We start from the raw sequence: 17,975 nt of genomic DNA, 5'->3' as shown, positions 1-17,975 counted from the left end.
ATAATTTTATAATTGTTATAGATTTATTTTGGGATATGAAAATCCATTATAATTTTTTAAATTAGGATACATCCATCTCAGTGCTTTCTACCACAATACTGTACAGGTTCAAATTATTTTATTATAATAAACAAAAGTCAAGACAACACCTTAAAAATTAAGAGTTCTATAAAACCAAGTGACTTGAGTACATCAGGAGCTACATGTATCAGACCTAAATGATCTGTTTTAAACCTTACCCACATCTGGCTAAAGCAAGAAGTTACATAAGCCATCAAAAATTTAACATCAGATTAGTATGGTCACAAGGGCAGCAATAAAACTGCCATCTGGAGAAAGAGCAGGGTTCACTTCAAATGCTCAATGAATACAGCACTACTCCATTTTGCTGAAAGCTTCTCAAATAGCTTTTTCATGTATTACTTTCCTGGTATATAATATATGAGAGAGAAACAGGCTCACTGTTCTTAGAGTTGATCAGCAGATATCCCATCGCTCTTCTGACTTCAGTGAGTCAGCCTCGTTCTGCAGGGCAGCCATAGGGCAGAGCACTTCAGGGGAATGTTCCTGAAAGGTTTCATAGCAGCAGACACACTGTGAGTTCTGTAGCACTTCCATGTTGTTAACCTATGAAAATTCTTTCCCTAAAGCAGATTACAACAAGATTAGTGACTACAGGGCAGGGGAAGAGTTTTACTGTTTTCCCACTGAGTTAAGGAGAAAACCCCCGAAAACCTCCTTCATAGGATGTAGAATTGAGCATTATTTGAGCAAGAAGTAAAAAAAACCCAAAGTATTTTGCAGGTGAAATTCCAGAAGACGAAGAAATGGAGGGCAGCACTCAATTAATGCAGTCCATAACGTGAATCTGCAGTGTGTCCAAATCAGGTAAAATTTCTTCACATTTGGGACATGAATATATTGAGATATTCCGCTGCTCTGGCCAGTCTTGACTACCAGTTCCTGCAAGCAGAGAAGATAAATGATTACCTGTTATATTACCTGATTTTGCTCTCTCCAGCTACCCAGTTTCAGAATGGCCACAGGGAGGCTGCCTGCAGCCAAGCAAAGCTGGTTTAACCTGAACACAGCAGGGCTTGGCCCGTGAACTGGAGAAGGTGCTCACAGTACCTCTTTGGACAAGGTGAGGTGAGTGTTCCCGATCCGGCACTCTGGCTCCATGGCGATTCTGCATCTCTGCCAAAGAGCTTCTGTGGAGAATAAATAAGGTAAGGCCTCTGAAAATAGACTCATGTCAGCTGGTCATGCATTTAGTTCACAACTGCTGCTCAGAAACAGGATCTAGAAATGTTGCTGCTTTGTGAGATCATGCCAGGGTCCGGCTGAAATCAGGGTCACTCAACTGATACCAGCAGGATGTGGACAGCCACACACCTAGGGATCTAGGGCACACTCCTCTGGAAAACTCTGAGGACCTCAGCTATTCAGGGCAAACTGCAAATCTGATTAAAGCAGAAAAGCAAGTTACATCAGAAAAAGGGCTCCGTATACAGGTAATGTGAAATGTAACTTGATTCAAGTATCACAGTACTTGAAACAGTGTATTCACTTACCACTGCCACCTCCAGAAGCGGCAGATATCCCTGGCACACAAGCAGCAAGATTAGCTGCAGATTCAGTGCTAAAATTGAGGCCAGAACCCAAGAAACTCACATGAATCAGCAGCAAGAATTTAGAAAGCATGAATCATCCTAGAGTGAAAACTTGCTAAGGCACCCAACTAAGAACTAACACACCTTACAGAGATTCTACTAAAAAAATTAAAATAAGAAGTCTGACAATTAATTCTTCTCCTCTTTTAAAATTCAAATTAAGCAAGAAATGTCTGCAAATTTATTTGCCTTTCTAGTGAGATGCTATCAAGACAATGTTGGTCAACTCCAGTACACAGAGTAACAGGACAGTCCAAAGGCAGCTCAGCCAAAGTCTGTTCTCACCGGCCAAGATCTTCAAGGTTTTGCTGCTCCTTTAGCAGGTATGCCAGCTGGACAGCCAACTGCTCCTTCTCCTCGTGGATCTTCTCTCTTGCTGCCCTCTCAGCATGGAAATCAGAACAATAAACCTCCATCTGATCAGAGAAATGAAATCATGCTGAGAATTTGTAACTTTGACTGAACCATATTCATATATGACAAAATCACAAAACTGTGTCATAGCCTGCATATACTCAAGACATAGCATATACTCAAGACACCCACACGCTGCAAAGCCAAGACCTGCACTACTCACAAGGTGAAGAAGACTCAGCAGTTTCTGGATTCTGTACAAGACACTTCAAGTGTCTCACCTGGGGACACTGCTATTGCCTCTGCTGTACAGAACCAGAAACGAGGCACAGACAAGCAGTGAGGACGTGATTCAACCAATGACACTGACAAATCTGTAGCACAGACAGTGGAACCAGGCCAAGGTGCCAGTTCTGTGCCTTAAATGTGAAGCAACCCCTTTTCAGTCACTGTTAACACATGCTGGTTTGAGTGAAATCATCCTAAAACATATGCAGTGATTCTTAAGCCAGTGGTTTTAAATACACATCTATTCCCAAATTCTGTTTGTTGTGCCAGACTCTAGCATTCAGTTCCTCTTGCAGAGACCTAGGATATGGTGATAAAGGCTCTGCAGGTACCTGCAAGGCAAGCCAAGTAAGGGAATTATGCTTTGGAGTTGAGGAAATGTATTCAGTATTCCAGAGTAAGCCATCAAATACCTCTTGGTTTCTGAATATTGGGTGGGGGAAGTAGCCAGTTTCTGAAGAAGAGTTGATACCTGAGCACGGAGCACAGACATAGTTTCAAGGTCCTCCTCTTGCTTAGCAATTATCTGCTTCATTTCATCTATCTGGAGCTGCTTTGCAGCAAGAGCTTGTTCTGCCAACTCCACCTTTGCTTTCAGTTGTTCCACCACAGCTTTATCCACTCTGTCCAGCTGCAAAGAAGAACTCATTATGAGATGAACTCCGAATATGACCCTGCTCAAAGTGAAGGTTTGCTTCTTCCTTCTCCTGCCCTTGAAAAACTTCCAATTTTGGTCATCAAAGGAACTTGGATTAAGACATCAGTGGTGACTGATATTTTATCTTAAAGATTAGTTATGAGCTTTCAAATTGCATTGTATCAAGTTAAAATAGAACTCCCTAATGGACACTGCAAAGGCTGTTTTTTCCTAGTTTCCAAAATTTTACAGAAGAATCTGGCACTTCCATGGAGATTCAGTTATGAACAAGACCCCACTGTGGCAGGCATTCTATTGAAGAATACAAAAATGTTTAGAGATCTACCTTCCTACACTTATAGACAATGCTGCAGGAACACTGATGTGCCTTTGTCTATCACTGCTCTCTAAGGACTGGACTATGTACTGCACTGCAGGTTAGACCTTACCTGGAAAACACCATGGAAGTTACTGATATGTGGATAAAGTTTTCTCTAACTGACAGCACAGGATCTGTGTTTATCACAGCAGTTCTGCTATGGTGCATGTTATTATGTAGAAGGGATGACAACTGGTTCCTGCCCAAATCTGATCCTGGATAGATTCTCCCATCCCTTCCCGCTCCTCTCTAATAAGCTATGATTTCTTCTTGTGATGAGTTTACCTCTTTGAGTTTCATTTCATCAATTTGTTTCATTGCCTCAGTGAGTTGAGGAAGAAGTTTGCTATATGAGTCCTGCAGGCTATTGTATCTTGCCCTGTTTATGACAAGAAAAGAGGTGAAAGTTTGAAAAACTTAATTCTTTGAAATCTATATAATGTTAGAACTTAGAAAAAAGCCACCCCAGCTCCTTGCAAATCAATCTGCATTTCTGATGACAAAAAAATCATGATCCATGTCTCAACATCTTTCTTCCAATGAACTGTGAGCTCCTCTATCTGTGGACTGAGTGTGAACGTACGTCCTTACTGATCATCTGCCTTTTGTATTGAAGAATCCATCACCCAGTATTTTTAAATCAAGCTCACAAATTCTGTTCAAAATGTACCACCTCTCTTGGGGAGGCATTCAAGTCTTGACTCAGAGTGCAGGAGAAGACAGACTAGACACAGACTCCAGAGATAAGGAGCAGCTTCTCCAGCAGCTGAAGACATGTCCTTCAGGAAGTTCAGCCTCTCTGAACAGCTTGGACTGACACTTTCACACTCCTTACATAGATGCACATGAAAGGGAGTGGGGAGCCAAGGCAAACAGTGAGTCTCTCTACTTCAGCTTCACTGCACACTTCCCTCTCCTACTGCAAAGATATTGTAGTAACCATAGACCTTTTCATTAATGTCATTTTCCCAGCACTGTCATCACCTGACTTGTCCCTGCCCTCCAAGATGTGTCCCCATTTACCCCTGCTAGTGAGTGGCACAGCTGTTGCCACTCCTCTGCTTCCTCTACTTGTATGTTATATCCTGTTCTATTCCACCTTCGACTTTGTGATTAAAGGAAGATGAAAGTCCGAGCTGACAGCTCAAGTATTCCTAAGTGAGAGGTTTAGTAGATGAAAGACTACAGTCTTCTAGTTCATAGGCTACAAACATAACATGGTTTCAAAGGCTGCAGAACACAACTGCAGTATTTCCAATTCAATTCTCCTTTGGCCAGGCTCCCTTGGACTTCCCTTCCTCACTGGCAACACCTTCCTGGAATACAAAACCAAGTCACACTCACTTTTCTTCATGTGTCTTGGCTTGTTCCAGCTTGACCTCTGACTGCATGCTCTCCACCTGAAGTTCCAGCTTCTTGACAGTGTATATTAGCTGCTGCTTCTCCTCCAATTCTGATGCAGCAGCCAAGCTTTTTCTTTCCAGTGCTTGGCACCTGACAGAACAAGGAAAACAGGTTGATCTCTCCTGTTCTGGGTTTGGCACACTAGGCATATAGCAAAAAGAATCCTTGAGTGGTTCACTTTAAAGGCTTATTTTGATGAGGAACATGAAAAGACAAAGATCAATCTGTACACAGCCAGCAGAAAACAAAGATATTGAAACCAACAGTTACTTTCTTACTACTATAAATCTCAAAAACCTGGAATTTGACAGAAAACTAAGCAACTAAAGTGAGAGTCTTGTAACCACTTTTATAACCTACACAACTGGTCTTCAAAAGTCAAGATAGTTTGTGTGAAAAAGGTCATAACCAGGTCCCTTGGCTTCTTCCCCTAACACTAGAACAGGGATTGATTATGTGAAGTGGTGAACAGGAAAAGATTTGCCTTTACATCATAAAAGGTTAAAACCCAAATCTTAAATTTCAAGGCACTGAGGTTCTATTTGTGGAACTAGGTTGGCAGCTCAGATTTTCTGACAATTGCTGTATTTCTGTACTTTCATCTCCACTTACAAAGCAAGAGCAATCTTTTACAGTATTTCTATGACACAGACATTTAAGTTGATATTTGTAGAGCTGGTGAGCTTCCCAAGGTGGGTGTTTTCTTACAAATATGTACTGAGTGCCACGACAGAACTTTTGTTCTTATGAACCTTACTTTTCTTGAAGCTTCTTCTGAATCAATTCTGCTTCTTTTAACTTCTCATGGGCTTCTTGAAGCTCCTTAAACAGAGCACAAACTTGCAAATTCAGGGCTTCTACTTCACTGCCAACCTTTTAGAGAAAAAATAAGGAAAATTTCATATGGACAATTCAAGATAGCAAAGCTGCAGGCTAAGAGATCTAAGCAGGAAGTTATCAATCTTTCTCTAGAGAAAACAGACTAAGTCAGTCTGCACCATTACACTCTACACTCAGTAATAAAGCCCCATCTACAAGGCTTCACAATTACTCCTAAATATGGTAGAACCCCATTTTGACTTAACCCTTTCATAAATTCCAGGTAACTCAAAGACAATAAGCAGCCTCCAAGGGAGGGCAGAGTGGTAACTGCAGTGGTGCTTTCAAATGACTCATCTCTGGAGACCTGGCTGAGTGTCCAGCTGCTGTCTGGCAGAGGATGAGCTCTGGCCTCTTCTCCCCCAGCCACTCTCCAGACAGAGACAAAACAGGTTTGAAAAACTTCTTCCTCTCTCCCAGGATGTCTTCAAATATAAAATAGCCCTCAAAAATAGCCCACACTGCACACCCCCATAGTTCCAATAAAGATCTATGTTTTACAACAGGGGCAGGTAACATGAGCTGTGCTGAGCAGAGCCCCTGCAGAACCCCAGCAGCGCACATGGAATCAGCTGCCATCACAAGCACATGAGTGCTGACCTCAGTATCAGCACTTCCATGAGGAGCATTTGGCTCAGGCTGTAACTCAGGCAAAGCTGAGATAAGAACACTAGAAAAAACTAACCAAGACATCATTTGCTTTCCCTAGAAAGGGCATCTCTTGGCCTGACTGCAAACTGGTCTCGTTTAACCAATCCAGCCCTGGCCTAAAATACTTGTCTTGGCCTTCAGAAGAGCCCAGATCTCCAGTAGATCCCACAGCATGTACCACTTCAGATAACCCAGTCTACCTCATCTATAAGCACTCTTAGTTGTCTGTATTATGCAGTTGCACTGAACTAGAACGGATTCCATGGCTATGGGAGAGAGGTTACAGCTGCAGGCACATACATTTAGGTGTCTGACTCTGGAGCTGAATCTCAACTCCAACATCCTTTCAAACCCTTACTTTACAACATGAGGACTGAGGTTTTGCCTGAAACTTTGTCTCAATCCAAGATAGTTATGCCCCCCCCCATTGCAATACATCCCACTAAAAACACAAAAAACCCTAAACCAGGTGCCATATGGACTTCATATTTAAAGTCTATTTTAAAGTACGCTGTCATAGGATTCTGATCCAAAGCTGACCTAGGCAGCAGCCAGGAAATTCACCCAGTCTGGACAATTTCTGGAGCTAGAAGTGTCTGCATCTCTCTCTGTTTGCTGGGCATGGTCAGGGTAATGAGGTATACCCGCAGTTATGCCATGCCTCCTTAATTCTTGGTCATCAATCTCACCCCTCTGGCTGGTGTAATTTGGAACCACCTCTAAGCTACATATTGGAGAGTTCAAAGTTCACTTCCATTCCCTGTGCAGGATAATTGCCCCTTGTTCCCTGGATGCAAGTGGAAATCTAGACCCTGAGGCTGCTGACCTCAACAAATCAGCTGCACACTGTTAAATCTTGGCTCAGGAGGACAGGTACTTACAGCCTCTGAAGTCTCTTCTTCCTGTTCAGTTTGTGTCCCACTGTCCAGGCAGTTGCTGGTTTCCTTCTCCAGCTTTGACAGTCTGGAAAACAGAAGGAATCAACGATGATGTATTTGGCCTATGTTTAAGGTGAGATTGAGACTATTCAAGGATTTCATGCATGTGATGTACTCTCTAACATCACAGCCATAGATGCGAGGCAGAATGGAAAGCATAGACATGCAGGAAAGTCTGCACAACCATGGGAGTTCCTGAAGAACACAGGACACTGAGCATGTACAGTTAATTAAAATGGATGTGTAAGTCTGCAGGTGTAGTGAAGGACATTGACATTCAGTCCAAAGGGATCAATCTTTGGTACAGTCCAGAACTGCCAATCCTTTGGAAATGGGTCAGTCTTTTTGCTGAATCCAGTGATTAACATTGCCTCTCTTTTCCTGTGGTATTTTCAGAGGCTGAGGTTTCTAAGAATCACTTGGTTATGGCTCATTACCTCTTCTAGGAAGACCACGTAGAATCAATTACTGTGACACCAACCTTTCTTAACAGATCATGTCCAGGAAGTCTTACTCTCTCTATGAAGTGGGGATCTGGAACAGCTACTGCCTGGGCAATTTGCCACCCCTGAGCAGTTGTGCTGCTCTAACTGAGCTGGGACAGACCCTCATACAGATCTCACTGTGAAAACTTCCTCTCTTAAACAAGTTTGGAATTAAACTTACTTTAGACATTTCTAAGGAGCTTTTGCAAGCTCACCAAATGCAGCCTGCCAGTATCACGAAGAGGACTGTGATCCCTGTTTTAGATATAGTGATGATTCATACAAAACCAAATAACTATGGAGAAATGAGTGGAGAGAACATCCTCAACTAGTCATCATATAATTCTGACATAACCTGGGGAAAGTTCAAACTCAAGAGGCAATGAGTAAATTTTTCTTGAACTGTGACACTATAGAAAATAAAAATAAAACAGAAATTCTTTTGCTCATGTAAGTTTATCTTTTTGCTCATGTGGTTTATCTCTATAAGAACTACCACAACATTAAGTTATTACTGCTGAGTGCTCAGGAAATTCCCCACCCAAGTCACATTGTTATTTTAAACCTGTCTCTGATCAGCCAGAGGCTTGGTAACTGCAGTAGCCCTGAAAGAAAACAGCTTTAAATGTTACAGTGCACCTACTTCATACCTCTCTCTGTGATCCTGCAGCTCCTTCTCAAGTTTTTCCCTCTTCTGAGTTTCATTTCTAAGGGAGCACAGCAGCTGGCTCACAGTTAGCTCCTCGGACTCCAAATTCTTAGATTCATCTGCAGATTTGCTCCTGCTTCAAACCAAACCAGATATAAATAACAACAGCCACAACTTTACCAGAGCATTCCCTTATCCCTGGGATCCAATTTGAGATGCCACCATTTCACAGAGTGATGAAAACCAGTGCTCTGAGGAAAGGGCTCATTCCCAATTCCCAAGAACCAAGACCACCAGCCACAGCCCCTCTGTGTGCAAATAAAGGACTTAGACAGTCGCCCTTCCAGCTGAGGGAACAATTTAGTATTTAGCAAGGAAAGCAAAAGCAGTCACGACAATACAAACCCCAACACACTTATTCTGACCTATTTTGCAGCTCTTTCTGCAAAGTGCTGCTGTCCATTCCTAGAAATAACACTTTTTTCCTCAATAAAACATGGAATGTTTCTTATCTCTGTCTCGCTCCCTTTCAGGAAAAGAAAGCATCTTCCACTAAAAATGGTCATCAGAAATCACCTTCTTTCTCAGAGATCTCTTCAGTGTTTCACCTCCCTCACATCCTATAGCTCTTTTCAAAATGACATTAAAGTGTCATTCAAAATGACTGTAAAGTGAACCAGAACAAACACAAAACTCTGAAAAATAGCGTAGATGATAAAACACTGTTACCTCCATTTTTATGTCCATCTAGACAGAAAGTCAAAATCCCCCAACTATATGGTAAGATAGGCAGGATATATACTTTGTACATTTTAGCAGCTCAGCTGTAAAACAGCGTGTGGTTAACACTTTGCTTTTGTAGTTCACAACAGAAAGCAAAGCAGAGTCTTCTCTGTGCTCCTGAGAGCTGGAAATCTTTGGTGAGCAAAATTCAATACCCCAAAGAAAGTGCTCAGCCAGGATATTTTAAGTAAATAACTTTTATCAGGGGATTTTTAGTGCAGTTCTACTCTTACAGAAATAAACCCGTCCTGGGTGGATCACATTTCCCTGAAGGTGTTAACAGCACCAATCTAAGGTTTCAGTGCCGGACAAAGACACGTGGTGACACTGGAAATATTTTAAGAGGTATGTATACTCCCTGTTCTTGTAGATGTGGGCCAGATACTCATCCAAAGGTAAGCAAGTCCCACAGGGAATGTGTTCTCATAGTAAATGTTCTCACAAGCCACCACTAACAACAAGCTTCACACTTGCAGCCTGGGCTGTGGTCAGCAGCTCTCTCAGTTTCATCCACAACTGTAATAACACCTTTTTTTTCCCTCCCCCTTCAACTTCTTAACTGCATGCTGAGGGCCGAATTTCTTTGTCATTACACTGTTCTTCCTTGCTGATGTAAGGAGTGACAACTTGGGCATGGAGCACAGCTTTCTGGCCTGCTGTGTCCTTAGCATTTTCCATATCCTTCCCTTTCAAAAGCAAAGGCACAAACTAAGTACAGGAGTTCAGCCAAAACCAACTGGCTGCTAAACTGGGCAGTATCCAAAACGGAAAGTTTAACAGTATCAGATGTCTATGTCCACAAGGAGTAAAGGTTCAGCCAGGGGCAAGAAAGTCCCTTGTTTCCTGGAGCTGATACAAAGATCAAATTTTGAGAAGTAACCTAAACAGAATGCTGGTATCCTAAGCCTGGTAACCTGAAAAGCAAGGACTCTTACACTGTCAGCCTACCCCATTGTGATACACTTCATACCAAGCACACACAAACAGGACAGACAGGTTCAGATCTGAAAGACTGCAAGACCTCTGACTCTTACCAACATCAGTATAATTGGGTAGAGCACAGATACTCTTAGATGGTCTCCAAAGGCTAGGAAGGAGTCCCTGCAGCCTCTATCTTTTTCTGTTTGGCCTTCCTAAAAAGCCCAAAGAGTTGGCAAGTCAGCATGTCCATAAATGCCTGGCCAACTGCCTCTTGTCAGCTAGTGAAAACTGGGAGGAAAAATGTCAGAGAATTGAGGGTCTTTCCAATATGGCAGGAAGACTACTGCAATGGAGGGATGCAAACTCACAGAAAAATAGAATATTCTAGTGCAATCCTCATAGAAAGAAGTTCCCTCACACTGACAACAAAATATATTGGAGAAGTCTGAATCACATGCATTACACAGGAACCTACGTACATGTAGACAGCAACATTCCCGGTCGTTTCACCACCATTCTCTTGATGTTCCTTTGCAGTTCTATTTATTTCTCCTTCCTGGGAAAGAAAAAAAACACTATTAGCTTGGTATTTGGACTAAGCAGGGCAGAGCTTTATTTGTTTGAGTTAAGGAAGGAAGAAAAACAGGGAAAACTACTATCACAGCAATATAGATAAATAAAAAACAAAACTCCTACAGATCATCTTCATGTTTGGAAATTCTTCACTTCAAAAACTTCACATGCCTTTCCCTGTATCTCTTCTGGACTGATTAGATAAGAGACACAATAATGAGATTTGCCCTTCTCCTTTCATCAGCAACTTCCACGGCCACTCTCCCCTATAGAGATGACTGGGCACCACACAGCCAACATCACTGTAGGTGATTTAAATCTAAGTCTAAAAATCATTCTGCTGCCTCCTAAAAGAACCACTCTTCTTTCCCACTACAAACCTCACTCCTTGACCTTTGTAGCCCAAAGGAGAATCCTTCCAGCAAAAAAAAAAAAAAAAAAAAAAAGGAGAATGCATCCCTGAAGGTTTCCTCCTGCAATCTGAAGTTTTCTCTGACAACTCCAAACAAATTTTAATTAAATTCATCTAACTTCTTGTTGCATGTCTCCTTTCCAGAAAGGGGATGTGGGGGTTATAGGGATAGCAGAGGCTTGCATTTTCACATTTCACAGTTTGCTTGTGAAGATTTTTCAGAAACAATAGTAGAAAAAGTACATTTTTGTGCCTCTAGGGAATACTCTACAGTTTTGCACTTAGTTTTGTTTGCCTGCATCCCTACATGTCTGCCAGCAGAGAGACCCATTCTCAAAAGAAAATGCCCCTGTCTATGCACAGGTATTGCCCCTTAACAAAACACAGTACTGATGTTCCCAGAAATTCCAGTTAAGACAAGACTTAACATTTTTAACTACTGTGAAGTAATTTGATGGACCGTGGTTTTTTTTCCAGAGAATATTTTTAGTGCAATAGAGGCTACCTATGAAATTAATTTACTTTGAGCATTAAAGTGGAAGGACAAAAAAAAATTCCAAGTCTTTTATCACTACATTTTGTAACACACAAGTGCTCCACAGCAGGCAATCTAAGAAACCAAGGAATCATGGAATCGTTTAGGCTGGTACCTGGCTGCAGGTTACTGTGTTCTTTTTATTCCCTTTACTTACGGTCATCCCAATCTCCACAAAGGAATCCTCTGCTGACATGTTCAGCTTGACTTGCAGTTCTGAAATGATGGCAACCAGATCTGCCTTCTCAGCCTGGAGCCGCTGCACCTGGGATTTCAGGTTCCTCACTTCCTTCTCGAGAGCCACGCAGCCCTCCTGGGATAAACAAACCCTGCATCAGCCAAACAAAAGGGAACACCAGCCAAGCAGCACAGAGTCTGAACACAACGGTGTCCTGTATCCCTTCTTCTCTGTTTAGGCTTGCCTGGAAAAGCCCATTGTACACGTTTTGGTTCTCCAAACAGCAAGAAGTCTAAATTGTGAAACCAAGTTAATCCAACACTGGGCATTGTGCTTCTGGAAAACACGGGACTGGTTCTTCAAATGCACAAATAATTAGGATGTAAATTTTTCCCTAAATCTATGCCTCTCACTACCACACAAGGTATCAGCCAACATACAGAATTATTGTCCAGAATTGCTGTATTTTTTCACCCATATCCTTATTACTCTTTCCCAAATCTAACCAAGATTCTAGGGAGAAAAGACCCATGGGCAAGGAGCTTTATACACACCCACACACACCATTTTCAGTCTTTCCCCACCATACAACTTCTCTGTACCCCATCTCTCCCTGATTTCCTGACCTTCACACAAGGTCCTGTATCCCTTCCACAAAGTCTCTCTTCCTCAGAGATTCTCCCCAAACTTAATTCCTCCTTCCAATAATGACTGTCTCCTTCACTTTCTTCCTGTTCCCTTTCCCCGGGATCCTCAAAACCCTCTCTTAAGCCTCTACATAACCAGCAAGTCTCATTTTTTTTCTCACTTTTAAATGTCTCTTGCCATTATGAACCTTTCCCTGTGAGTTTTTTTTCTTTCTCATTTTGTAATCTGAGCCTTCCAATTCCTGATAATGCCTTTAATACACCACATACCATCAGTGTAAATTCTGGACAATTCCTGGAGTTTGAATTACATTCTCACCTATGATTATGCCAAATCTCCAAACTCTCTATGCTGACAGTGTCTCTCACTCTACCTCCTGACTTGCTGCTGCCTATGATTTTGTGCTTATGCTGTAAGAGGATGCAATCAAGAGTCAGCTCCAGTGAAGGAGAGAGATGTTAGATTCTTCAAGCAGGTTGGAAAACTCTGGCAATAACGTGCTTTTAGCATTCCAAGAACAAGAAGTTCTACAACAGACAAAAGGAGAATAAATCCCCTACTTCCCCTTAAAACAATATTCCAGATTTATGAAATCCTGAGTTTACCTGACAATCCTGAAACACAACTTTCAGCCTGTAAAGGTTGTGCAAGTGATACTTACACAATCACACTATTTAAACACGACTTTCTCCCCCCTTGTAGAGCTTCTGAGCTTATTGGCCAATTTTGACTTACATGCTGAAACATTTCTTACAGAGCTCCATAAAAAAGGCAGGAGAGGAAAAGAGAGTCTACTAGTGACTCTGTTAAGAAAAAGCCTAACACACTCATCCTTCATCAAGTAACACAGAATCCACATGGCTCCTGTAGGTACCAGGATGCATCAGTTTGTCTCTATGTGGACCTTCTTGTTAAATAACTTTTCACATGACCATGTGGGACACAAAGCAGGTTTTGTTTAAATAGGCTTTGCCACAGACACCTTCAGCACCACCTGCAAAATGTTTCCTGGCTGCAACACAACCACCTGCAACATCAGAAATGATGTGTTACAGAGCCAAAAGTTGGACAGAGGGAGGAAGCTCAGTCAGACTCAAATGGGGCAGCAGAAGCACAGATCTAATCTGAGCTCAGTAAAAGAGCTTCCATAAAAGAAGACTGATATAATAAAAATAGATGGCATGTCATTCTTTTGTTTACTTGTCAACTTCTCCCTGGAAACACAAATACAAAAAGCAATTAAATGATCATGAGAGACAGATAATCTAACAAGCAAAGGGAGGGATAAAGTCAAGAGATATCCAAGAGTAAACAAAATAAAGAATGAAAAATTAGCAAGATATGCTGATTTTTTACTCCTTATGTCAAGAATGTTAATTATTATTGTTTATTAAATGTTAATGAAAATGTAAATTATCCCAGGTGTGGCATAATTTTCAATTACTACACTCTGAGAGGCTTCACTTTATAAAATAAGTTACAGCTAAGGATAAAAATGGAGATGTTAACCAATTTCCAAGTTTCCCAGTGACATGAATCATAAAAGAGAGTGAATGCTCCAGACTTTCAATTCAAAAGCATGTCAATCCAAACAATTCCTTATTTACCATTTCAGCTCCTTCTTCTCTTTCCTTCAAGCTCTGAAGTTGTTGCTGTAGTTGTTCATTTTCAATGCACTTGGCCTGCAAGCACTGCTTCGCCTCCTTAAACTTTGACTCATAAAATTCTCGTTCTTCCTTCTGCTTCTCTCTCCAGATGGAAAGTTCCTCATATCGGTCCTTCATAGCTTGGTTATGCAACTTCATGGCTTCTAAATGGTAGCCAGAGACAAGACATTGATTCACATTAATACTCTGTCCATGAAACAGCAGATTTCCACTACACTGAGCTCAGCATTCCTCGGTATCAAATGGGTTGGCAATAATTGGGTATGAAATGTGAACCTCCTCCTCACATACCTTGAATACCAAACCAAAACTAAACGTCCCATAGTCCCTTAGCACTATAACAAATAGCATTAAATCCTCTCCTGAAATCACATGCCCACACTCTCTGACTTCTTGACTTTTCCCTAAGCCAAGAAGTACAAGTCAAAAGCATTGTTCACAAGAGGTACTTGGTATTTTGCTGCGCCTCTTATTTACATGATCAACCCAAATGAAGCTGCTGAACTGAGCTTCTGAAGCTACTGAGACTTGGCAGGGAAAACAGGCAGCCTAGACTGGTAAATTACTGCATGGAAACAGATGCTATCAAATAAAATGTCTCAAATATGCCCAACAATGCTCTACTTGAACATTTGGTTAAGGCTTGATCGCAAGCATTGAAAAAATACACCAAACAACTTAGAGCCCAGTTATTTCCTCATATGTAACAAAGTCAGTGAGTAGCATCAGCCTTACTATTACAAAATGCTTACAAGATTTTTAGGCAGAGTCAATGAAATTATTTCAGACTTGCTTTGTTTAAGGCAAACAACTCAAAGCTGGTTGCTTAAAAATATTTTATACTTATATTTTCCAGTAACTTCCATCATGTCCTGATGTCATATTATAAACAGCCCATAAATCCTTCAGGTTATGTAAATAATTGTAATCTGGAGAAGGATTCTGCAAGTTATGAGTTCCAGCCGCTGTAAATATGTCCCAGAACATCATCTTACATGATATAGAACCTTTTAGCAAAATACCAGACATACTTCTAGAAAAAACTTTCCTCCTAGATACCTATGAGACAGAGCACTGGGACCAGGTCCTAAAATGATTCAGGCAGAATTTAAACACTAATGTAAAATCAGAACACAGGAGATATGTGACTTCATGCTCTGCTGTCATATAAACAGTGAGATACCTCTGTCTTTTACACAGAAAACTCCCAGATCCCTTAGGTTTTATTCCAATCATTTAAAGGAAGAAATATCTGGCACCTAAATTCCTGGGATCCAGAAACAAATCTATCTCACCTGAAAGACTCAAATTATTAGGAATTTTCAGGGAAAGCTATTAGTTTCTCCCAGATATACCCTGCCACAGCCATCACTTCTTTTTGAAGTACAGAAGGTGCAGTACCCACCCCTCCTGATGCAGCTATGACAAAATGTTAGTCTGTAATGAAGCCAACAGTCTCACCATACAAACCAAAAAAGCTTTTAGAGGTTGATGAGCAAAAAGCATATCATAGGAAGAGATTTTTCACCTCACCTCGTAAAATACACAGCGCTATACTGCTTATATATCAAATTCTAAAGCAAGTAATTGGGCTGTTCTCTCCCTACTCTTCCATACCGATTCAATTTGATTCATGAGTCCTATCAACTGGCCCTGCCACTTGCAGAGTCCTTTATACAGTGAATACTACCCAGGTATAAAATATTATCCACCAAGGGCAAATGAGCACAGAATTCATAGTCACAACAACAAAAAAAACCAAACAACCCTTCAGATGAGTCTTGGGGCTTTTGCATTTCAAAACCAGCTCACAGGTGCCTTCACCTTTTAACTCGTTGTTCTCAGTGATTAGTTCTTTCATCTGCTGCACCATCTCCTCTGGGGTGTAGGTAATAAGGGCAGGGGCAGCCCCACTGTCCACTCCGTTTTCCATTTTACCCTTGGGATGCTCTCCATTTTCAGCAGGACGGCCCTTCAACTTGCTGGACATCTCTGAAGCAGCTACTACAAGGTTTGGAAAGAGAAAATTCTCAATCCCTTGCTCAATTATGAAATAATTATAATCATACATTCACTGTACTATGACAAGCAAGGTTTTGTGTCTTGTCACAGCACACAGGCACCTTCAATCCCTCTGACCCCGTACACCAGAGTATCCATGAGCCTCCATAAAACATTAATTTCCCACGGGGCTAAAACATAGGATCCCCAAGACTGCTCTCGGGCTAACCAACCCTCCCTCAGGAGCCCATTCCTCTGGGAATGAAACGAGACCTCCTGTCTCACCCTTTCCCTCCCCAGCCCTGACAGCACCCGGGCCCCGCCGCCCGCCCGGCCCTGACAGCGCCCCGGCGCTGCTTTTCACGCCCACATCCCATTTCCGCTGATTTTTAACTTTCATTTTCGCTTCCTTCTCTCCTTTTCCCCTTCTCCGGCATAACCCCGGAGGGGTTCCCGGGAGGCTGGGGTGCCCGCCCCCGCCGCTGCCCGGGCACGGCCACCCCGTCCCCGGGCCGGTCCGGCCTCCGGGAGCCGCAAGCCGCTGCTTCCTCCGCTTGCCCTTCCTTCCTCCCTCCCTTCCCGCAGGCCCACCCCCGATCCGCCGAGTCACCGGGCGAGCCCGGTCACAGCCACCGCCGTCCCCCCGCTCCGGGCTGGCCTCGGGGAACCCTCTGCCTGCTCACCCCTCACGACGCGCCCATGGCGGTGGCGGCCCGACTCGGCTCAGCTGACTGACTGCCCGCCCCGCCGCCCCCGACCCCGCCTCCGCCTCCTCCTTCTCCCACTCCGAGGGGATTTCCCAGCCCCGCGCCTCCCAGGTCTTGGGCACGCGGCGTTCACTTCCCTCACACATTCCCCCCGCGGCTACCCCCCTCACGCATTCCTGAGAAGCCAGGAATTCGCTAGCCCAGCGGGAACCGGAGCAGCAAAGTCGTGTGGGGAGCATTGCCCCCCAGGGGGTAGAGCCCTGCGGGTCCACGGAAAGAGAAAGACTGGAGTAGATGAGGGATCAGACAGCGGCGGCAAGGGGGATGATGAATCGCAAAATCATCGTATCAGTTACGTTGGGAAAGACCTCTGAGATCATCCGAGTCCAACCTGTGACCCAACACCACCTTGTCAACCAGACCGGGGCACTGAGTGCCGCGTCCAGTCTTTCCTTAAACACCTGGACAGCCCATTCCAATGTCTAATAACCCTTTCTGTGAAGAAATTCCTCCTAATGTCCAAACTAAACCTCCTCTGGTGAAACCTGAGGCCATTTTCTCTCATCCTGTTGTTGCTTGCCTGGGAGAAGAGCCTCATCCCTACCTGGCTGCACCCTCCTTCCAGGGAGTTGTAGAGAGCTATAGGATCACCCCGGACCCTCCTTTTTTCCAGGCTAAACACCCCCAGCTCCCTCAGCCATTCCTCACAGGACATGCGTTCCAGACCCTTTCCCAGCCCCATTGCTCTTCTCTGGACACACTCCGGCACCTCAATGTCTTTTGTAAATTGAGGGATCCAGATCTGGACAGAGCACTTGAGGTGTGACCTCGTCAGTGCCAAGTATGGAGGGAGGAATGGCTTCTCCAGGCATGAGGCCTAAAAGGCGGGATCAAGAGGCAGATGGGAGGCAAATGAAAGAGAATGTTGTTGCCTGGGGCATTTTAGTGATCATTGCCACAGGATCAAATCAATTAGGGGGGTGTTTGCCACACTGTGGGGATGTAGCCCATTAATGCCTGTCCTATGATGTGGTACCTGGCCCTTGAAGGCCTTAAATGCCAGATTCCAGGAATGGGGTTAGCTGAGGCAGTTCATCCTGCACAGTCCTAGTGCTTTATGACTGTCCTTATCAGGAAGCAGGGCAGTTCTCAAGTAATAAAGCCAACTATGATGTTTTGGTTCCTTTGGTTCTGTTGTAGCTAAAATGTCAGT

At 43.1% G+C, this 17,975-nt stretch overlaps 1 protein-coding gene across 5 annotated transcripts; it reads right to left on the bottom strand.

Annotated features, from left to right (window-relative positions):
- Window position 1: 1 nt before the first annotated feature.
- Window positions 2–16,871, bottom strand: OPTN (optineurin). Of its 5 annotated transcripts, none has more exons than XM_051795178.1 (14): window positions 16,739–16,871; window positions 15,879–16,058; window positions 13,995–14,197; window positions 11,719–11,874; window positions 10,521–10,597; window positions 8,339–8,473; window positions 7,147–7,228; window positions 5,493–5,608; window positions 4,676–4,825; window positions 3,617–3,710; window positions 2,788–2,946; window positions 1,959–2,089; window positions 1,132–1,208; window positions 2–963 (listed from the first exon to the last, which is right to left on the bottom strand). In XM_051795178.1, exons 2-14 carry the CDS (start codon window positions 16,042–16,044, stop codon window positions 842–844), a joined length of 1,668 nt encoding a protein of 555 aa, XP_051651138.1. In that variant the 5' UTR covers window positions 16,045–16,058; window positions 16,739–16,871; the 3' UTR covers window positions 2–841. The 5 variants fall into 5 exon arrangements, with proteins under 5 accessions (XP_051651138.1, XP_051651139.1, XP_051651135.1 ...); XM_051795179.1 differs by having other exon boundaries at window positions 8,339–8,470; XM_051795175.1 differs by having other exon boundaries at window positions 1,132–1,211; window positions 16,739–16,870.
- Between the last annotated feature and the right edge of the window lie 1,104 nt (window positions 16,872–17,975).

Source organism: Manacus candei, unplaced genomic scaffold, assembly GCF_025592945.1.
Source record: "Manacus candei isolate 608988 ecotype Guabito, Panama unplaced genomic scaffold, ASM2559294v1 h1tg000042l, whole genome shotgun sequence".
In the NCBI taxonomy this organism is placed as follows: domain Eukaryota; kingdom Metazoa; phylum Chordata; class Aves; order Passeriformes; family Pipridae; genus Manacus; species Manacus candei.
Note: the sequence above shows the minus strand (reverse complement) of the source record. Positions and strands in the feature narration are given on the sequence as shown.